Here is a 17499-nt window from a genome sequence, read left to right as displayed (position 1 = left end):
TTAAACTGTAAATAACAAGCAAAATTGAACAGTACAAAATGATATTTTAAATATAAAGTTACAATAAATAAAAATAAATTTTATCCGTTTATGTATAAAATGCAAACTCTCACTTGAATTGAACTTAGACGATAAAATTAAATTATTGTGCTCTCCAAATTATATCCCTAAAAAACAATTATTTAGTTACAATCAAAGGATAAAGTCAACCGCGCGAAAATCTTAACGGTTATTTGAGTCTGGGTCAAAATCACTCTCAGAATTCTCCTATGCTTACGGTCTATTGGTCCGACCCGTCGATTTCAAGCTCTGGTGGTTGTGGATCAACGGTGGCGATCCACCGTAAAACTTTATCGATATGCAGAAATGGAGAAATATCTGCTCGCTCAGTCTCACTCACTGACACTGAGCCAATCATAATCTCTATTATTTAATCCCACAGCTCTCAAACTCCATTATTATGCAAAAAACCCTAAGGCTACCGTAATGGCGAGACTTCGGGGTTTCCAGTTGGCTTTTACTGCGTGTGTCGTGTGCGTTTTGGCGGTGGAGACGAAGTACATTGTTTACAATACTTCCGGAGGTATTGTTCCTGGAAAGCTGAATGTTCATTTGGTCCCTCACTCGCATGATGATGTAGGCTGGTTGAAGACAATTGATCAGTATTACGTTGGGTCCAATAATTCTATTCAGGTACGGCATTTTCTTATCTTTTTTTTAATCTATTTTTCCATATCGAGTTGCGATTCTTGCTTGTTGAATGATGGATACCGGGACGATACAGTTTGATATGCCATTCGTCCATGGTTCTTGTAGTGGTGTTGAGTTTCAGATGACTTATAGTCAGTCGATTTGGGTTTTAGTTTGATTTTTTCTGTCATGGGTTTGGTTATTTGGCGTGAAAAATGCTGTCTGTGTAGGTAGCGTGTGTGCAGAATGTGCTGGATTCGTTGATTCCAGCGTTGTTGGCTGATAAGAACCGGAAATTTATCTTTGCTGAGCAGGTGCGATAAATCATACTTGATTTCATTCATTTATGTATTTAGTTTTCAGTTTTATGTCAATAACTTCGATATTGTTGTATTAGGCTTTTTTCCAGCGGTGGTGGAAAGACCAGAGTGAATCAATGAAGAATACAGTCAAATTGCTTGTCAACTCGGGTCAACTTGAGTTCATGTACTAATCTACTTTTTTTCATGATATTTATGGGCAAGCGATTTATTCAGTTGTTGCCATAAATGCTACAAATAATATTTCAGCTGCTGCTCTTCTTTTGACCGGTGTTGGTAGGTGACGGTGTTTTTCTTCTTCGTTTGAAAATAATTTCCTATGCAGAAATGGTGGCATGTGCATGCACGATGAGGCAACTACACATTACATCGATATGATAGATCAAACAACGCTAGGACACCAATTTCTCATAGAAGATTTCAATGTCACACCAAGAATCGGCTGGCAGATCGACCCCTTTGGACATTCTGCTGTTCAAGCATACCTTTTGGGTGCAGAGGTACCAATTATGAGTCTGTACATGAGGATTATGGTCGTCATTCATGACCATGTCTTTTTCTTAATCCATCCACTAATATGCTGAATGATGTTTATTGTAGTATCAGAACGATGTATTCTTACATTGCAGACTTCTTTTAACTGAAAATCATGGCACTCTTTTGTGTAGGTTGGGTTTGACTCTCTTTTCTTTGCTCGTATTGACTACCAAGACAGAGCCAAAAGGAGTTCTGACAAGAGCCTTGAGGTTATCTGGCAGGGTTCCAAAAGTCGTGGTTCATCCTCTCAGGTTATTTTATAGACTCAAATTTGAGGTCATACTTATGATTGCTTTAGGCTCTGTTTTGATGCTCATAACTTAATTGACATCTCTTTAAGCTTTTTATCAACGGAAGTTGAGTGTTTCCTTCGCATTTCATTCTGAATTATTTAGATATTTACTGGTGCATTCTACGCGGGGAATTATGAGCCACCAACTGGTTTTTACTACGAATTCGATTCTGATTCCCCTGTTGTCCAGGTATTTCTTTAGAAAAATAAATGGCTGAATCTTGACATTTTACCTGTGAAGATTGTGATAAAGTATATGCTTTATGACCGAAGGATGACATGGAACTTTTTGATTACAATGTTAAAGAGCGTGTTGATGATTTTGTAGCTGCTTCCATCTCACAGGTACTCAATTACTGGCAAATGTATTTTAAAATTTTCTTGTTTTCCATCTATTTGTCTTTCTAATTTTTCTGCCTTCTCGTTTTTCGTATTGACCTCACTAGTCACTCCCTTCAACATGACAGGCCAATGTTACACGTTCAAATCATATAATGTGGACTATGGGAACTGACTTCAAGTATCAATATGCGCATACGTGGTTTCGGAATATGGACAAACTCATACATTATGTAAATCAAGTCAGTATTTTCTGAATGTCCAAGTCACATTCTTTTCGAATGATTTTTAAGAGAGACTTAATTATTTGAAATACTTTGTTGACAATCATTGCACTTTTAATGGTTCGAGTACTTGAGACTTTGTTAATTTTATGATAATTTTATTTCAAACATGTGCGGATGTAGTAAATTTGCTCTAAAACTTCTTGTTGAAAACAATTTCTGTATTAAAAATATTGCAATTTCTTGATCCTGTTCCCATTCATAAAATAATGGTTTTCAACCTGATTGCAGGATGGCAGAGTCAATGCATTTTATTCGACTCCATCTATGTACACTGATGCAAAATATGACTTAAATGAGTCATGGCCTCTTAAAACTGAAGACTACTTCCCGTTGGTTCAAGTTTATAATTTTTCCTAAATATGTTAAAAAAATGCACATCATTCTGCTAAAGTTATTGGGTGATTGATAATTGAATCACATTGTGTATCAGATATGCGGATCGTGAAAATTCTTATTGGACAGGATATTTTACAAGTAGGCCCGGCTTAAAAGGCTATGTCAGAAAGATGAGTGGCTACTATTTGGTAGGTCACAAAATCCTTGAAATCTTTCTGATCATTTAGGTAAGTCTCTGATGTAAATGCTTTCAATCCAAAATCTCGCTGATCTCCTGTCTTTATTAGGCAGCAAGACAGTTAGAATTTTTCAAAGGAAGAAATGAATCAGGACCAACGACTGACTCATTGGCTGATGCGTTGGCAATTGTACAACACCATGATGCAGTTACTGGTACTGAGCAGCAACATGTGGCTAACGACTATGCAAAACGGCTTTCAATTGGTTACAAGGAGGTACGATATTTTCCGAACATTTGTTCTTTGCCACCAGATGGTAATACATTAACATCTTGAGTTTTATTACTGCAGTCCGAGGAAGTTGTGGCAACTGCACTTGGTTGTATGACACAAGCATCAACTTCAGAATGCAAGAGTGATGTTACAAACTTCATGCAGGCAAATGCCCCTGAACTTTCAGTTCTCTTGTATTTGTGCTTATCTTTTCGTTGAAAACAAATATTAACTGAACGGTTGTTCAGTTTCTTCAATAACTTGTTTTGACCTTGTGTTCGATTTAATCAAATTGAATCGGCATATGCTCTCTCACCTAAATGTTTTAACTACTATTTCTAGATACAGGGAGACCGTTCTTCTATTTATGTTTTGAAGTTAATTAGATGCATCAAAGCTTGAATCCTTTCTTCTTTCACCAGTGCCCCCTTCTGAACATGAGCTATTGTCCTCCAACAGAAGTTGATCTCTCTCTTGGGAAAAAATTAGTAAGTAACAATTTTTTATCGAAAAAAAGTATTGAAATAATTGATAAATCGTTCCCTTGCTTTCCATAGGCGGTACTTGTCTATAACCCTATGGGGTGGAAAAGAACGGAGATCGTGAGAATTCCTGTGAGTATTTTTCATTTGGTCATTTTTATTTTGTTTTTGCTATGATAGCGATGTCAAATTAGCAGGTTGTTTTTGTCTATTCTTCTTGGTACATCAGGCTTTGTCCTGGTCTGTGATTTTAATAGGAAAAAGGACTGGTTTTGATAAATGAGTTGACATACTTGTTTGACTAAATCGAGAATAAAAAAGTCAGCAAATTAAGTCAGCGAATAATTAAATAATGTTATTTATGCACTTGATGCAGGTATTCAATGAGAATGTCAATGTTAGAGATGCTGCAGGACAATCGATTTTGTCGCAGCTTATCCCTATAGTTGATGCTTCAATAGCCAACACAAAATTCTATGCCAGTGCATACTTGGGCAAATCTTCAAATGTCAGTCCCAAGTATTGGCTTGCTTTTACAGTGGTTGTTCCACCTTTGGGCTTTAGTAGCTATGTGATCTCAAGTGAGAAAGCGGGAGGTTGTTAGACTGATCTTATTTGAAACTAGTAATTGAGTCGACCTTTTGTTTGCAATGTTTTTAACATTCTGTCACTTGTTAACTCATGATGTCATGCAGCATCTGTTTTGTCAAAACAATTGTTGTACACATTTGAATGGAGTCAAACCAGTCCCATAGAAATAGGTTCGGGCAGCTTGAAGCTTGTGCACTCTGGAATTAATGGAAAGCTGATGCAATATATTAATAGCAGGAGTTTGGTATGTCCTTGACTCATTTTTTACCCTTTTTAGCTGCACCTATTTTTTTTCCCTGTCGTATGCTATAGTATTCTTAACATCAGTAAATTGCTCGGTAAACTACCATTTTGGTGCTGCAAAGTGGTGAACATACATAATAGAATTTGTTTTTTGTAATGAAGGTAAACATTTCTGTAGAGCAATCATACAGTTATTTCACTGGATATGACAGGAGTGTTGATTTTCAGGTAACATCCCCATGTTATTTAGATTTGTCTCCCAAGTTGTTGCTGGTGAACTTTATTCAGTAATTTCATTTATTCGTTGAAGGCTTCAGGGGCATACGTTTTCCGGCCAAATGGCTCATTTTCAGTGCTGCCTGAAGAGAAGGTATACACATACCTTTCTAAGTTTAGCCTTCAGTTTGAGTAACAATTGCATGTTACAAAAAAAAAAGTTAATCGATATATGTTTCAGATTCCACTTACAGTTTTTCAAGGTCCGCTCTTTGACGAAGTTCATCAGATGTTTAATTCCTGGATATATCAGGTTTGAAGTGGATTCATTATTTTATATACATTAGATGACATTTTTTTTTCATTTCTCTTGGAGTTCTACTTCTAGAACATGTATAATGTTCTGAGGTACTCAATGCCTTGATGAACACATTTAAATGAAAATATTGATAATCCTGTTACGAGCACTGATTTTGAAATTAGCTACTAACAATCCTAACTCAGTTTCTCACGACCAAGTGTCAAGAAGCTGTAACGAAAACAGTTGGAAATTTGGAAAATCAATGTGAATCTACGCATTGAAAAAACTAAGAGATTTGGAAGCAGGATGCAAGTGTATTGCGATTTTTTCTTTGCTATCTGAACTTTTAATATGTCTATGCATAGATTACAAGAGTGTACAAGGAGAAGGAACATGCTGAATTTGAATTTGTGGTAATTCAGTCCTCTTCTTTTATCTATTTATTTTGTGAAAGTTATCCATCCTTAGTGGTTGGAAACCTACCTAGTTATTCTTTATTTACAGGTTGGTCCCATTCCCATTGATGATGGGTTTGGTAAGGAGATTGTAACTCACATAAAATCCAAAATAGGAAACAACAAAATATTTTATACAGACTCCAACGGGCGTGATTTTCTTGAAAGGGTATGTTTTGTCCACTAATCTCTCGGTCGCTGATTTTTCTTTTCGAAACCTAACACACTGTTCAGAAAATATATAATTATAATTACAGAAAAAATGCATTGGTTTCCGTTGACTGTGATATTGTCAATGCATTGATGATTACTATCTGCTGTTTCTGTTTAGATTCGAGACCACAGAACTGATTGGGACCTTCAAGTGAACCAACCTATTGCTGGAAACTACTATCCAGTATGTTTAGTCTGAACTAACCCTTTCTACAGTTTTTCTTTTATTTTCATTCGAGGAAAGATTTATGTGAAGGAATTATGCTATCATTTCTAGCTGCCAATAACATACTAGGATTTTATCATGAGCATGATTTTTTCACCACTTTCAAATATGATTCTTGTATTCTAAAAATCTTACATATATGCATATAGCGATGCTGCCAGAGTGTTTAACCTGAAAATTTTTATCACAGAACGTAATTTATGTGGTATATAGTATTTAGCCTGCATTCAATTAAAAAATCCAACATTTAACTGGTACATGTGACAATAAAATTACAAGTAGATAATTATTACCTTCTGCCGGGCCGGGTGTACTTCTGTTGTCAACCGAACCTGCTTTCTTGAAAAGGCTTAATCTCGGTGCTCCCAGTTGATAACACAATTGCCAGTCTGTGGTCCGCACTTTGATGCATGGTTGATAAATGTTTGGAGTTCATTGCTTTCATTGAACACTAAAGATTTATTCATTTATTAGGTTGAGTTACTTCCTTTTCTGTCTTCACTCGCCTCTAAATTTTAACTAGATTATATATCTGGAAGAATAGTTGAAATTGTTAACCTAGCTAGATCCACTTAGTGCCTGGACTATAATTTTGGTCCTTTTACAGAAGTCAATGAATTAAAATGCCAAGAAGTTGATTAAATACTATAACTTAGGAAGGACCAATTATCTTATATTGCTTCATCTATTACATCTGACATGCTTTCAGATCAATCTTGGAGCTTTCATCAAAGATGAGAACTCAGAGCTATCAGTTTTGGTGGATAGATCGGTAGGAGGATCAAGTATTGCTGATGGTGAATTGGAGATAATGCTCCACAGGTTCTGCTCATTTTATCAGATGCCGGTGCTGTGATTTTTTACCATTTCATAATATTGAGATTGTCACTGGAGTGAATCAAGGTATTACTCTTACCTGTATGCTTAGCTTTACTATTGTAACTTGAGGTCTTGTTTTATAGGAGATTGCTATATGACGATAGTAGAGGTGTTGCTGAGGCTCTAAATGAAACAGTGTGCGTCGAGGAGAAGTGCTTTGGTTTAACTGTAAGCATACTATGTCATGATGTTGAAAAAGCTGAAGCATCTTGAGAATTTTGTTTGTAAATATTAACCAGCCGCTATGAAGTTTAACTAAGTAATGTATATCAATTGTAAAAATTTAAGGTATTAGTTTTCTGGTTCCACTTCAATCGAGTGTACCTACAAAACCAGATCAAATTCTAGAGTTCTTGCAGATCCAAGGAAAGTACTACGTCAGGCTTGATCCACTTGGAGAGGGATCCAAGTGGCGTCGATCATTTGGACAGGAGATATATTCACCTTTTATTTTAGCTTTCTCCGAGCAGGTAACCTGGAAATCATGCTGTTCCTATTTCTGTCGAGTCAATATTTATGACAATATTTCCTTTAACGCATTTGCAGGATGACGAGTGGACAAATTTCCCAACACCTACCTTTTCAGCAATGGATCCTTCTTACAGTCTTCCTAATAATGTTGCTATAATAACTCTCCAGGTAATTCTACACACAAATATGATGACTAAAGATTCTTTATTTATGTATATATGCCGGAGCCCCATTGGATCCCAAGATGGGCAGTGGCCAGTGGGGCTTGACAAACAAGAAGCACTATGTAATATTGTGCCTTTGTTGAACTCTTCTGGTGCTCAGGAGCTTGAAAATGGAAATGTTCTCTTTCGGTTGGCGCACTTGTATGAGGTTGTCATTCTTAAATCATTCAAGAATCTTTGTCATTCTCTCAACTCACCTATAGAACTATTCTCTGCGTTCATCTCAGTTTTTCTTCCTTATTTTGGTTATCTTGTCATAGGTTGGAGAGGACAATGACTTTTCGGTGATGGCAACCGTCGACTTGAAGAGAGTTTTTGCTAACAAGAAGGTGAGACACACAAAAACTTTAACTCGTGTCAATTATTGTAATCAATCCCATACAAATATGGCAGTTTGTATTGACCCTTATGACCTCATCAGATAACACAAGTCAAGGAAATGAGTCTCTCAGCCAATCAAGAAAGAGAAGAAATGGAGAAAAAGAGGTTATCTTGGAAAGCGGAAGGCTCAGATACAAACCAAGGCACGGTATGGAGAGGGGGTCCTGTAGATCCTGTGAAGCTGGTGGTAGAGCTTTGCCCAATGGAAATTCGAACATTCATAATTGAATTCAACTTAAAACTATCTGAAAATTGAAAGATAAGGTAAGTTGCTAACGTGTGTGGCACATTTTGAACTAGTGAATCGATTTGATTACCACCATGCTAACTGAGCTCATGTTTAAGGAAACGCTCACGGTTCCTGATCACCAAGGTTGTTCAATAAGAAGGCTCGGATGATGGGGTCACCTTTTCGAGTATCTAACTGTGAATATTGAAGGTTGTTAGCTACTGTTGCTGCTGCTCGTCGACATAATATGGGGCCTTTTTTCAGTAATGTTGCTGTCTATAGTCAATTTCAGTGTTTTCCTTGATGTTCTCTTTGTCTAACCGTAACTTTAAATCAATGAGCTTGTGAATGAGAATAAAATCAGCTCAAGATTTTATGTTTATGAAAATACCTTAATTTTGATGAGCAACTTGTCTTGATCGGCTGTTCGTGATCCACGCAAAACTGGAACTCGTTTGCGGCGAAAAAACAAAGAGTCCCGATTTGTTGTTTTTAGAGACTACCAATTTCCGTATATGATTTATACAAATAACACACTCGGAGTTTTGAAGGATGGTTTTGCTATCCTAAAAATGTTGTGTTTGATATCATCTATGTGTGTGCATAAAATGTATGGCAAGACATGAAAACACCATAACTCAAATTGTAATCCAAAAAACCAATCGGATTCATCAAATCAAACCTAAAGTTGAAGTTGAAGTTGAAGTTGCAGTTGAAGTACCCACATGATTACCAAAAAACATCATGGCTCTCACCTCCTACACTTTCCAGAATGATGCTATTTATTTTTCTTTTTTTAAATAGTGATGGAACTTACCGTCGTTATCGTTTGGTACGTACTTGGTAAATCTCCGGACTAATACATTAGTATGAAAGCCACCTAACTAGGTAAATATTGGTAGAAAAATTCCTGGTCATTATTGCTTAAACTCTCAACTCTAACCCCTCAAAGCCCCAAAGATGCTTATTTTTATTTTTTCGAGAGACCAAAGATGCTTATTTTAATTTGCCTTATTATTCTTCTCAATACGCCAAGATAGAATCATATAACTTTTATTTAAACATATAATTTGTGACTAATTGTCGCAAATAGAATAAATATATCAGAGCATTATAAAATCTTTAAAAAAATCGAAATGATATTTTATAATGTTCTATTCAAGTAATTTATAAATGTAATCAAAAAAATTTGGTTCGCAGAAACCTATTTTTTAAACACATAAGTTGTAGTCAACACCACCAAAGAGATTACAAATTAAAAAATAAAAAACTCTAAAAAAAAGACAATTAAAAATATCTTTTTCCATGTTTTATTTAAATAATTTATAAATGTAAACCATAAAAAAATATTGGTGGCAAAAAAAAGTATTTAAGCACATAATATCTAGAGCTAGCCTTATTTTTAAAATAATCAATGTTCTTAAAGATAAAGTATGTTATAAAAAAACCAAACAAACAATGCATAACAATTAATAAGAAAATGTAAAAAAAATTAATAAGAAAAAAAATTAATGAGGGTACCAAAATAAATTCACAATTTAAGTTATTTAAGTAATTTATAAATGTAAACCATAAGAAAATCTTGGTGGCAAAAAATTATTTAAGCACATAATTTCTAGCCTTATTTTTAAGTTAATCAATGAACATAAAGTATGTTATAAAAAAAAAGAGAAATTATTTTTTTTGGTCCATTAAATTGTCCATGTTTTGGTTTTGGTCCATTAATTTTTCAAAATTTAGTTTTGGTACACTAACTTTTAAATTTCAGTGATTTTGGTCCAACTACACACGTGTCAGCTAGACATTGACACACATCAACATTTTCCGAGTGTTTGATCTCGAAACGTGATATTTTATTCAAAACATAGAACCTTGACATCAGTTGAACTAAAAGTTAACGGTTATTTTTTATGTAATGAAAAACAAAAACGAGCAAACACACTCAGTTATGTCGAATGAATAGTGTGTGTATCCTCGTCTTGCTATTTGCTTCGATTAAATTGTCAAAACAAAAATCTTCACCAAAATTCTTACAAGATTCTCTTTCAAATGCTGACATAATAATTGTGTTGGATGCAATAATTGTCCCTGCTTGGTAGAGCGGTCGAATCGAATCATGACGCCATTACCATCAGTTATAGTTTTGGAAAAGCGACAAGCCGTTCGATCCTACAAGTTCATGACAGAACATCGTTTCCATTGTTCATGAATTTTCTTGGCTGAGTTCACCAATGATTTTTTTTTCAGAATCGCATCAAAAACCTTTTATCTTGAAATTCTTATCCCAAAAGCTACATCAACATTTTGATGTCATGACAAAATTACAACCAAAAATTACTAAAAACAAGAAAAAAGATTTTAAAAAAAAAATGCATGGAATTAGTAAGTAATTGTTTTGAATTACAAAACAACGATAAAAACATAACATTTGGACTGTATTACGATTTTAAAAAAAAAATGAATTGCTTCACTACGGTGTTTCATCCTTTTCTACTCTTCAGTTTGATTTTTGTTTTTTTCTTGTTGTTGAGACCTTTTCAGCAGCAACGTACAGCTTCTTGTTTTTCATGCGAATGAATGTTCTTGATTCGATTAATTGTGAAACAAAAAAACTGACACCGAAACAAATACAAATCCTTACAATATTCTCTTTCAAATGCTGGCATGATATAAATTGTTCAAAACAATCCGTGTTTAAAGCCATCAATAACATGAACACCAAAAGCATCGTTTCCATTTTCATGTTGATGCTTTTGAATCCGCTGGGCTGAGTCCACCAATGATTTTTTACAGCTTTGTAGCTCGATGTATTGAAGCGTATCTACTTCTCCTATGCCACTAGGAATCTCATCAATCGACACCACAGAATCGAGAATCAAGGTTTCAAGGCATGGCAAGTGCTCTTTTTCCGTTTCCCACTTCACCACACCATCTAAGGTAGAACAAAAATACTTGAGTTGAAGAAATTCACCTTCCGTTGTTTTCCACTCTGAAACTTCAGTGAAATTTTTACCCGTCATCACGAGCACTTGAAGATTCGGGAGCGACCCAATTATGGTCATGTTTTCCCAAGGAAAAGGGACTCCGAGTAGATACAACTTCTTCAGACCCATTGGAAAAGCATGCTTCCATGTAATTATGGGAACAGACAACCACCACACCGCGATTTCTAAGTCCTCGAGCTTTCGTAACTTGGAAAGGTTGTCGAGATTAAAATCGTCCAAATTACCATTCTCATATTCAACTTTCAATTTCTTAAGATTCACAAGTATTCTGATGATCTCTTCGGAAAATACAAAATCTATCAGTGTCTCAATTGTTTGTAGATCACTTTCATGAACAATTCCCATGTCAGAGGGGTAGGATAAACGAACACTCTTGTGAAAGATCACATGCCTTAACTTGGGCATCTTTAAAATTTCATACGGTAGTTCTAATGCGAATTCAGTTTCACTAACAATTATAGTTTCAAGCTTAGCAAGTTTTGATATTGAGGCTGGAAATCCAAGCTCTGAGGAAAAATGGAAGTACCTTAAATTATGGAATGTGGAGATTATATGTGAAACGTTCATCCGAGAGAGTTTGGGTGCATCCAAGATACAGATGTGCCTAGACGGTAAATATAGTCTTGGTATATAATAATGCTTGGGGAAAATTAGAATGGAACGTAAGCTCGAGTCTAGGATTTCACATTCTTGATTTTCCTTGGTCATTTGAAATGTGAGGCGACGGCGATATGGATTCTCTACGAATTCTGTTCTGGATGACACATGATGATGGAGAAACCCCTCTTGTTCAGCTTTTGTTATGCAAATTTCCCTCAACATATCATGGATTCTAACAGTTTCCAGTTTCCCATCAGGCTCTTTTTTGCTCACTAAGAGCAAACTTCTCTTCACAAGATCCTCCAAATTACGTTCCCCCACATCTTCCAAGCATTCGAACCCATCATTTGGTTTCAGAAATCCATCCGCAACCCACAACTTGATTAGCTTAGGAACATCAATTTCAGAATCTTCTGGAAAAGCCGCAATGTATAGGAAACATGGTTTTAGTCGAAGAGGTAACCGATCATAACTAAAACAGAGTATCTTTGAGCACTGAAGCCCAATTGCAGGCTCTCTAGAACTTATATTTTCCGAAACATTTTCCCAAACTTGTTCTCTCATAACGTTTTCTGGAGAAATCAGTAGTCCTGCAACCACCACGATGGTGAGTGGAAGTCCACCGCAATTTTTCGCAATCTTCTTTCCGACTTCCACCAGTTGGAGAGGACAAGATTGTTGTCCAAAAACTCTTTGTTGAAGTAGTTCCCAACATTGATCTTCATTTATAAAACTCATTTGGTGAACCCACGGAGTATCTGAAGATCTCGCATAAGAAGCCACGTCTAATAGCCTAGTGGTTAACAAGATTCGACTTCCATTGCCGTCATCTGGGAATATCATATTCAAATCATCCCAAGCCTTGGTACTCCACATATCATCAATCACAATGAGATATCGCCTCCCCAAGAGATTTTGATACACCAATTTTGCCAGTTCTGCTTCGCTCATATCAGATTGTTCATTCTTGAGGGACTCGAAAAGCCCTGAAAGAATCACTCTCCTTTGATACTCTTGTGACACTGTGATCCATGCGCATTTGTCAAAGTATTGAGAAAGGATTGAATCCTCGTAGGCTCTTGTAGCTAGAGTCGTCTTCCCGATTCCTCCCATCCCCACAATTGGGATGATTTGGAGCTTAGCAGAATCTTCGTATAACCTTTCTTTGATTGAATTCAAGTCGTCATCAAATCCCACAACCATGTTTTTGGCTGTGGACGAACGATCAACAGGAAAAGAATAGGATTTGGAATCGAAATCTTTATCTTTGTCACTGATGTTCATCTTCATCTTCATCGTCTCTTCCCAAATAAAACCAATTCTTTCAAAAGCCATGTTCAAGTCTTGAACCAAGTTCACCTTGTCACAACTAGCCTCTGATTCTGAAGAAGAACACCCATCGTCATGATCAGTAGTTGATACCCAACACAAATACGAATCCATGAAATCTTGAGCTTCATATGAAGCTTTTCTGATCCCATTTCCCACAAAATCAAGTGTTGTATGATGCTTATCTGAATAATCTTCAAGGAAATTGACGATGAAATCAACCTTTTCATGGAGAGAAAGGATTATTTCTTTGTGAAGAGGATCGACGTACCGTTGAAGATCCCCAATCTCTCGCAATGATCGAGCAAGAGCAAGAAGCGCAGCATAAACAGCCATGGGAAAATGAGAGACGTTTTCCTTTCTTCAAAGTACAAGTTGACTGCTTGACTACTACCTTGATTAATTAATTACATAAATTAATTAATTAATTATTTAGCTTGGGAAGAAAACTGGTGGAAGAATAATAACCTTTAATTAATCATTATTTTTAACAAAAATTCGTTCTGATTTTCATTTATGAAATTTAATTTTCTCCTACAATACTTTTTTGTATATAAATCCATGACACTCGTCTCCTGTATAAAACAAAAAGTAATATCTGTGATATAAAATTAATATTTTTTCATGGATTATTTCAAAATATAAATTTATCTTACAAAATTTATTTTTGAGACTATCTCATATAAAATTTTGTATATGAAGATCCCTTTAATTAGGATAAACAATATCAAAGATATAATGGTTTATATTCCAAAAGAACATGAAACAAACGACACACCTCATAATCACTTTAACACATTCCTCCGCAAAACCCAACGTGAGCATAATCTCCCGTAAAAAAAAACCTCCACTCAACTTTGTAAAAAGTTTTACTCATATTGAGCTTTAAAGCTGCAAAATTCCAATTTATTCTTCTTGTTGTTTCATATCCAATGCATTTATTCAAAATTTTACGACCACATTATCCAAAATCATTTGTCCCGATATGAAATCGAAGAAATTGTTTTGATTTGAGAACATAAATATCTTATTCACTAAAAAATCAAAATCAAAATCAAAATCTAAATCTATATGCATATGAAATGATTTAAAATGAGTAAACAAAATTTTATAGAAAATTATCGAGTATGTAGAGATATTACCTTCAATTTGTTCCGTTCATACTATTTTAAAGAACAAGAATTACGTGGCCATATTGTGTATAATTGATGTTTGTCACTGTACGTAATTTATAATATTTTTAATTTGAATAATATTACGTGTATAAAAAGTGTTACATATATAGTGGATTCCATGTTAATATGAATTAAGAGGATAATGATATGAGTACATAGAATTACATAAAGAGTTATACATAACTATTAAATTAGGAAACTATATCATAACTATTTTAAAATCCTTTTTTTTCAACATACAATTGTATGTCTTGTTCAAACAAGCTTTTAAAGAAAATATTGGTGTCAAAATTGAATACGACCTGAGTCCAAAAAATATCGGATTAAAGTTTGGATTTTTTGGTTCGAGTCGGATCGGGTTGTATCCGAAATTTTACCCGGAAAAATAATTGGGTTGACCCGAGATTACCCCAAAAAAATTTTTTACTTATTTTTTTAATATAAAATTAAGAAATATTGATTACATTTTTATATATTGTACATTTGAAAGAAGATTATTATATATTGTATCATTAATAATGATTTCGTTTTGCTTTTTAAAAATAATTGTTTATTTTGTATATAAGTATAATTTAGATTTTTTACAACTAAATTTGAAAATTTAAATTATATAGTGAGATTTTTTTTATTATGTATTTAAATTAAAATATATTGATTATTATTATGTGTATTTAACACTACAAAAAAACACGCTCATTAGCGACGAATTATTAAAATTTGTTCCTAATATTAGCGACTAATATCACAAAAACGTCGCTATTAGCGACTAACCGTAATAAGTACGTCGTTAATTCAACTTGTGTATATTTAACGACATTTTTTGAAGATTAGTCGCTGATATTAGCAACTAAAAAAAATAAGTGTCGCTAAAACTGAAAGCGACGATCACAATCGATGATGTTTGTCGCTATTTAGTACGAACTTCAAAAACATAGGTCGTCGTTAATAGTGTACACAACCGCATTAGCAACGAAAGTTTAAATTCCGTCGCTAATAGCGACAACATGAATCATTTGTCATTAAAATTAGTGACGAACAAATGAAAATATGTCGGTAATTATGACTAAATTAATTTTTCGTCTCTATTTACAACTAATTAAAAATATGTGTCGCTAATAACGACGTATATAAATGTTGTCTTTAATAGCGACTAATTCGATTAAGTGTCTGTATTAGCGACGAAATTTAAACTTTTGTCGCATTTAGCGACACATTTGTCAAAGTGTCGCTACTAGCGACACAATACTTAACGTCATTTCACGCGACGTTTTTTAATAAGTCGTCGCTATTAGAGACATATTATTTATTAAAACGTCGCAATTAGCGACTACATAAGTTAAAAAAACGTCGCTAATACTCAGATATTTAGGTCTTTCAAACCCTACCCGCCACACTTTTTCCCCTTCTTCCATTTTCTTCTTTTCCCATGCCAACACTTTGCCCTTCTCCGTTCACCGCCCAAGACCGCTCGTCCATTTTCAGGTATATATATTGGCTTTGACCAGGGTGAGATCTCGCGAATACAAAGATACAGTGTTTGGCCAAGTTGTTGAAGAATGGGAGGCATTTGAAGAGCTGCGTCTTTATCTGTATGTTGTTCATCCACAGAGTCAGGTGGACTCTAAAAGGGATTATGCTGATCAGATGCGGCAATATGAATAGAAGTTCGGGTCGACTGATCTGGTGAAGATCTTCAGTCCTGAGGGCTTGTACCTGATCTTGCTCTATAAAGAGCTTGAAGGACTGGAGCTTAACCGGTCAGAGGACATTGGCTACGTTCGCTCTCCTACTAGAGAGCTTACGTTACTCATGCTCTTATGGAAGAATGCAGTAGAGAAGGAGATTGCTAAGGCAGTGTCAGCCTTTGAAGCTCTTATGTAATAAAATTCTCCTGTAAAACTTATATTAGTATGAATGAAAATATTTTGTATATTTTGGCTAACCTGATATGATTCTCTGTCGTAAAAGATACAAGTATCATATACAGTCATAAATATTAATATTGATATCACGCCTTTTCACGTAGCCGATGTCTGATCATTAAGAGTGATGTGACTAAATGACGGATATTCATGAGTATGTATTGCAGATGAAATAGGCTTAAAAGAAACAATTATTAGAAAAGTACGATGCAAAAAGTAACTGTTTCAAGCTTTCATTAAATGCCTAGTGCACAAATATCGGTAAAATGGGCTTATCAAATGTCTGTCCTAATAAATTTACCGATCCCAGAAATAAAATATGTTCATATATCATGCATGATATAACAATTTAAACAATAATATCATAAATTGCATAGTCAAATAAATGCAATAACTCATATATGACACATAATGACCCATGTAATTGTTTCTAAGCATTCTTTCTCAAAACAAATTTAATGAGAAATATAATCATATGATATATATATTTACTCCCACAGACCTTATAATATATACAATCATCGACCAAATTCATCTCAAAACCGAACGAGATGATCACATGATGAAATGTAAAAATATCATTTATTAATTGAAATTCAGTATTATGTCAATATATTCCTAAAGAGTCTTTCAAAGAAACCAAAGAGAAAGACCCTTTACAATTGTATCCTCTTACTGTGTAAAACCTCATTAATGACAAGACGAGCCTTATATCTTTCCACACTACCTTTTGAGTACTCATGGTTTTAAATATCTATTTAGAACCAATGAACTTCACACTTTAGGCAATGGAACAAGATATCAAATGTCCTTGTCTTTCATAGATTTTATCTCTTTATATTGACATCAATCCATTTCGAGAGTTAGAATTTTTATGACTTGATAGAAATTGATAAAATCATTTTCTATCATGTCAATGTTGACCTTATTCGCTTGGAGAAATACAATAAAATTACCTAAGACTGTATTTCTTCTCTCTCGAGTGGAACTCCATAATGACAAGGTTATTGAGATGTAAGAGTTTGTCCTTTTAGAATATTTCTTGAATGAGAGATTTACCTAAATTGTCTTACCGTATTATATTTTTGAACAAATTCAAAAATATAATTTTGATCAATGCCAATAACACCTGTGAGAATGTTAAAATATTCTTCCTTAAAGACAATTTTCAAATTTTATCTCCCCCCACAAACTCGACATCCTCAAAAACCAAGAATTTTCCTAACTGAGAATCAAATTAATTGTGGGACCATAAAACTTTTACCCATTAGATTTTTAAAAATCACTTTAATCAAACTTTCTTA

The 17499-nt window shown here is 34.5% G+C and overlaps 2 protein-coding genes across 2 annotated transcripts; one reads left to right on the top strand and one right to left on the bottom strand.

Moving 5' to 3' along the window:
* The first annotated feature begins 322 nt into the window (after positions 1-322).
* On the top strand, positions 323-8569 carry LOC140883522 (probable alpha-mannosidase At5g13980). Its single transcript, XM_073290026.1, has 30 exons — positions 323-693; positions 921-1004; positions 1088-1176; positions 1336-1510; positions 1679-1798; positions 1943-2029; positions 2113-2184; positions 2307-2420; positions 2694-2794; positions 2896-2989; positions 3089-3256; positions 3332-3418; positions 3676-3741; positions 3811-3867; positions 4112-4331; positions 4431-4570; positions 4732-4797; positions 4880-4939; positions 5027-5098; positions 5452-5499; positions 5591-5710; positions 5873-5938; positions 6690-6802; positions 6943-7027; positions 7219-7329; positions 7406-7498; positions 7655-7702; positions 7815-7883; positions 7976-8199; positions 8281-8569. The coding sequence occupies exons 1-29, from the start codon at positions 487-489 to the stop codon at positions 8189-8191; spliced, it is 3048 nt and encodes a 1015-aa protein (XP_073146127.1). The 5' UTR covers positions 323-486; the 3' UTR covers positions 8192-8199; positions 8281-8569.
* A 1986-nt stretch (positions 8570-10555) lies between these two features.
* Positions 10556-13443, bottom strand: LOC140883153 (putative late blight resistance protein homolog R1A-3). The gene has a single exon (XM_073289514.1). The coding sequence runs from the start codon at positions 13432-13434 to the stop codon at positions 10843-10845; it is 2592 nt and encodes an 863-aa protein (XP_073145615.1). The 5' UTR covers positions 13435-13443; the 3' UTR covers positions 10556-10842.
* Positions 13444-17499: the final 4056 nt, after the last annotated feature.

The sequence above is a fragment of the Henckelia pumila genome, chromosome 2 (assembly GCF_033568475.1).
Source record: "Henckelia pumila isolate YLH828 chromosome 2, ASM3356847v2, whole genome shotgun sequence".
Lineage (NCBI taxonomy): Eukaryota > Viridiplantae > Streptophyta > Magnoliopsida > Lamiales > Gesneriaceae > Henckelia > Henckelia pumila.
Note: the sequence above shows the minus strand (reverse complement) of the source record. Positions and strands in the feature narration are given on the sequence as shown.

Bases quoted from the DNA above. Each gene is read 5' to 3' on its own strand.
- LOC140883522 (XM_073290026.1), top strand. From the start codon at position 487: ATGGCGAGACTTCGGGGTTTCCAGTTGGCTTTTACTGCGTGTGTCGTG. The intron at 5,099-5,451 runs GTTTGAAGTGGA...GTCTATGCATAG, and splicing joins TTAATTCCTGGATATATCAG to ATTACAAGAGTGTACAAGGA. The intron at 7,499-7,654 runs GTAATTCTACAC...TCTGGTGCTCAG, and splicing joins TTGCTATAATAACTCTCCAG to GAGCTTGAAAATGGAAATGT.
- LOC140883153 (XM_073289514.1), bottom strand. From the start codon at position 13,434: ATGGCTGTTTATGCTGCGCTTCTTGCTCTTGCTCGATCATTGCGAGAG.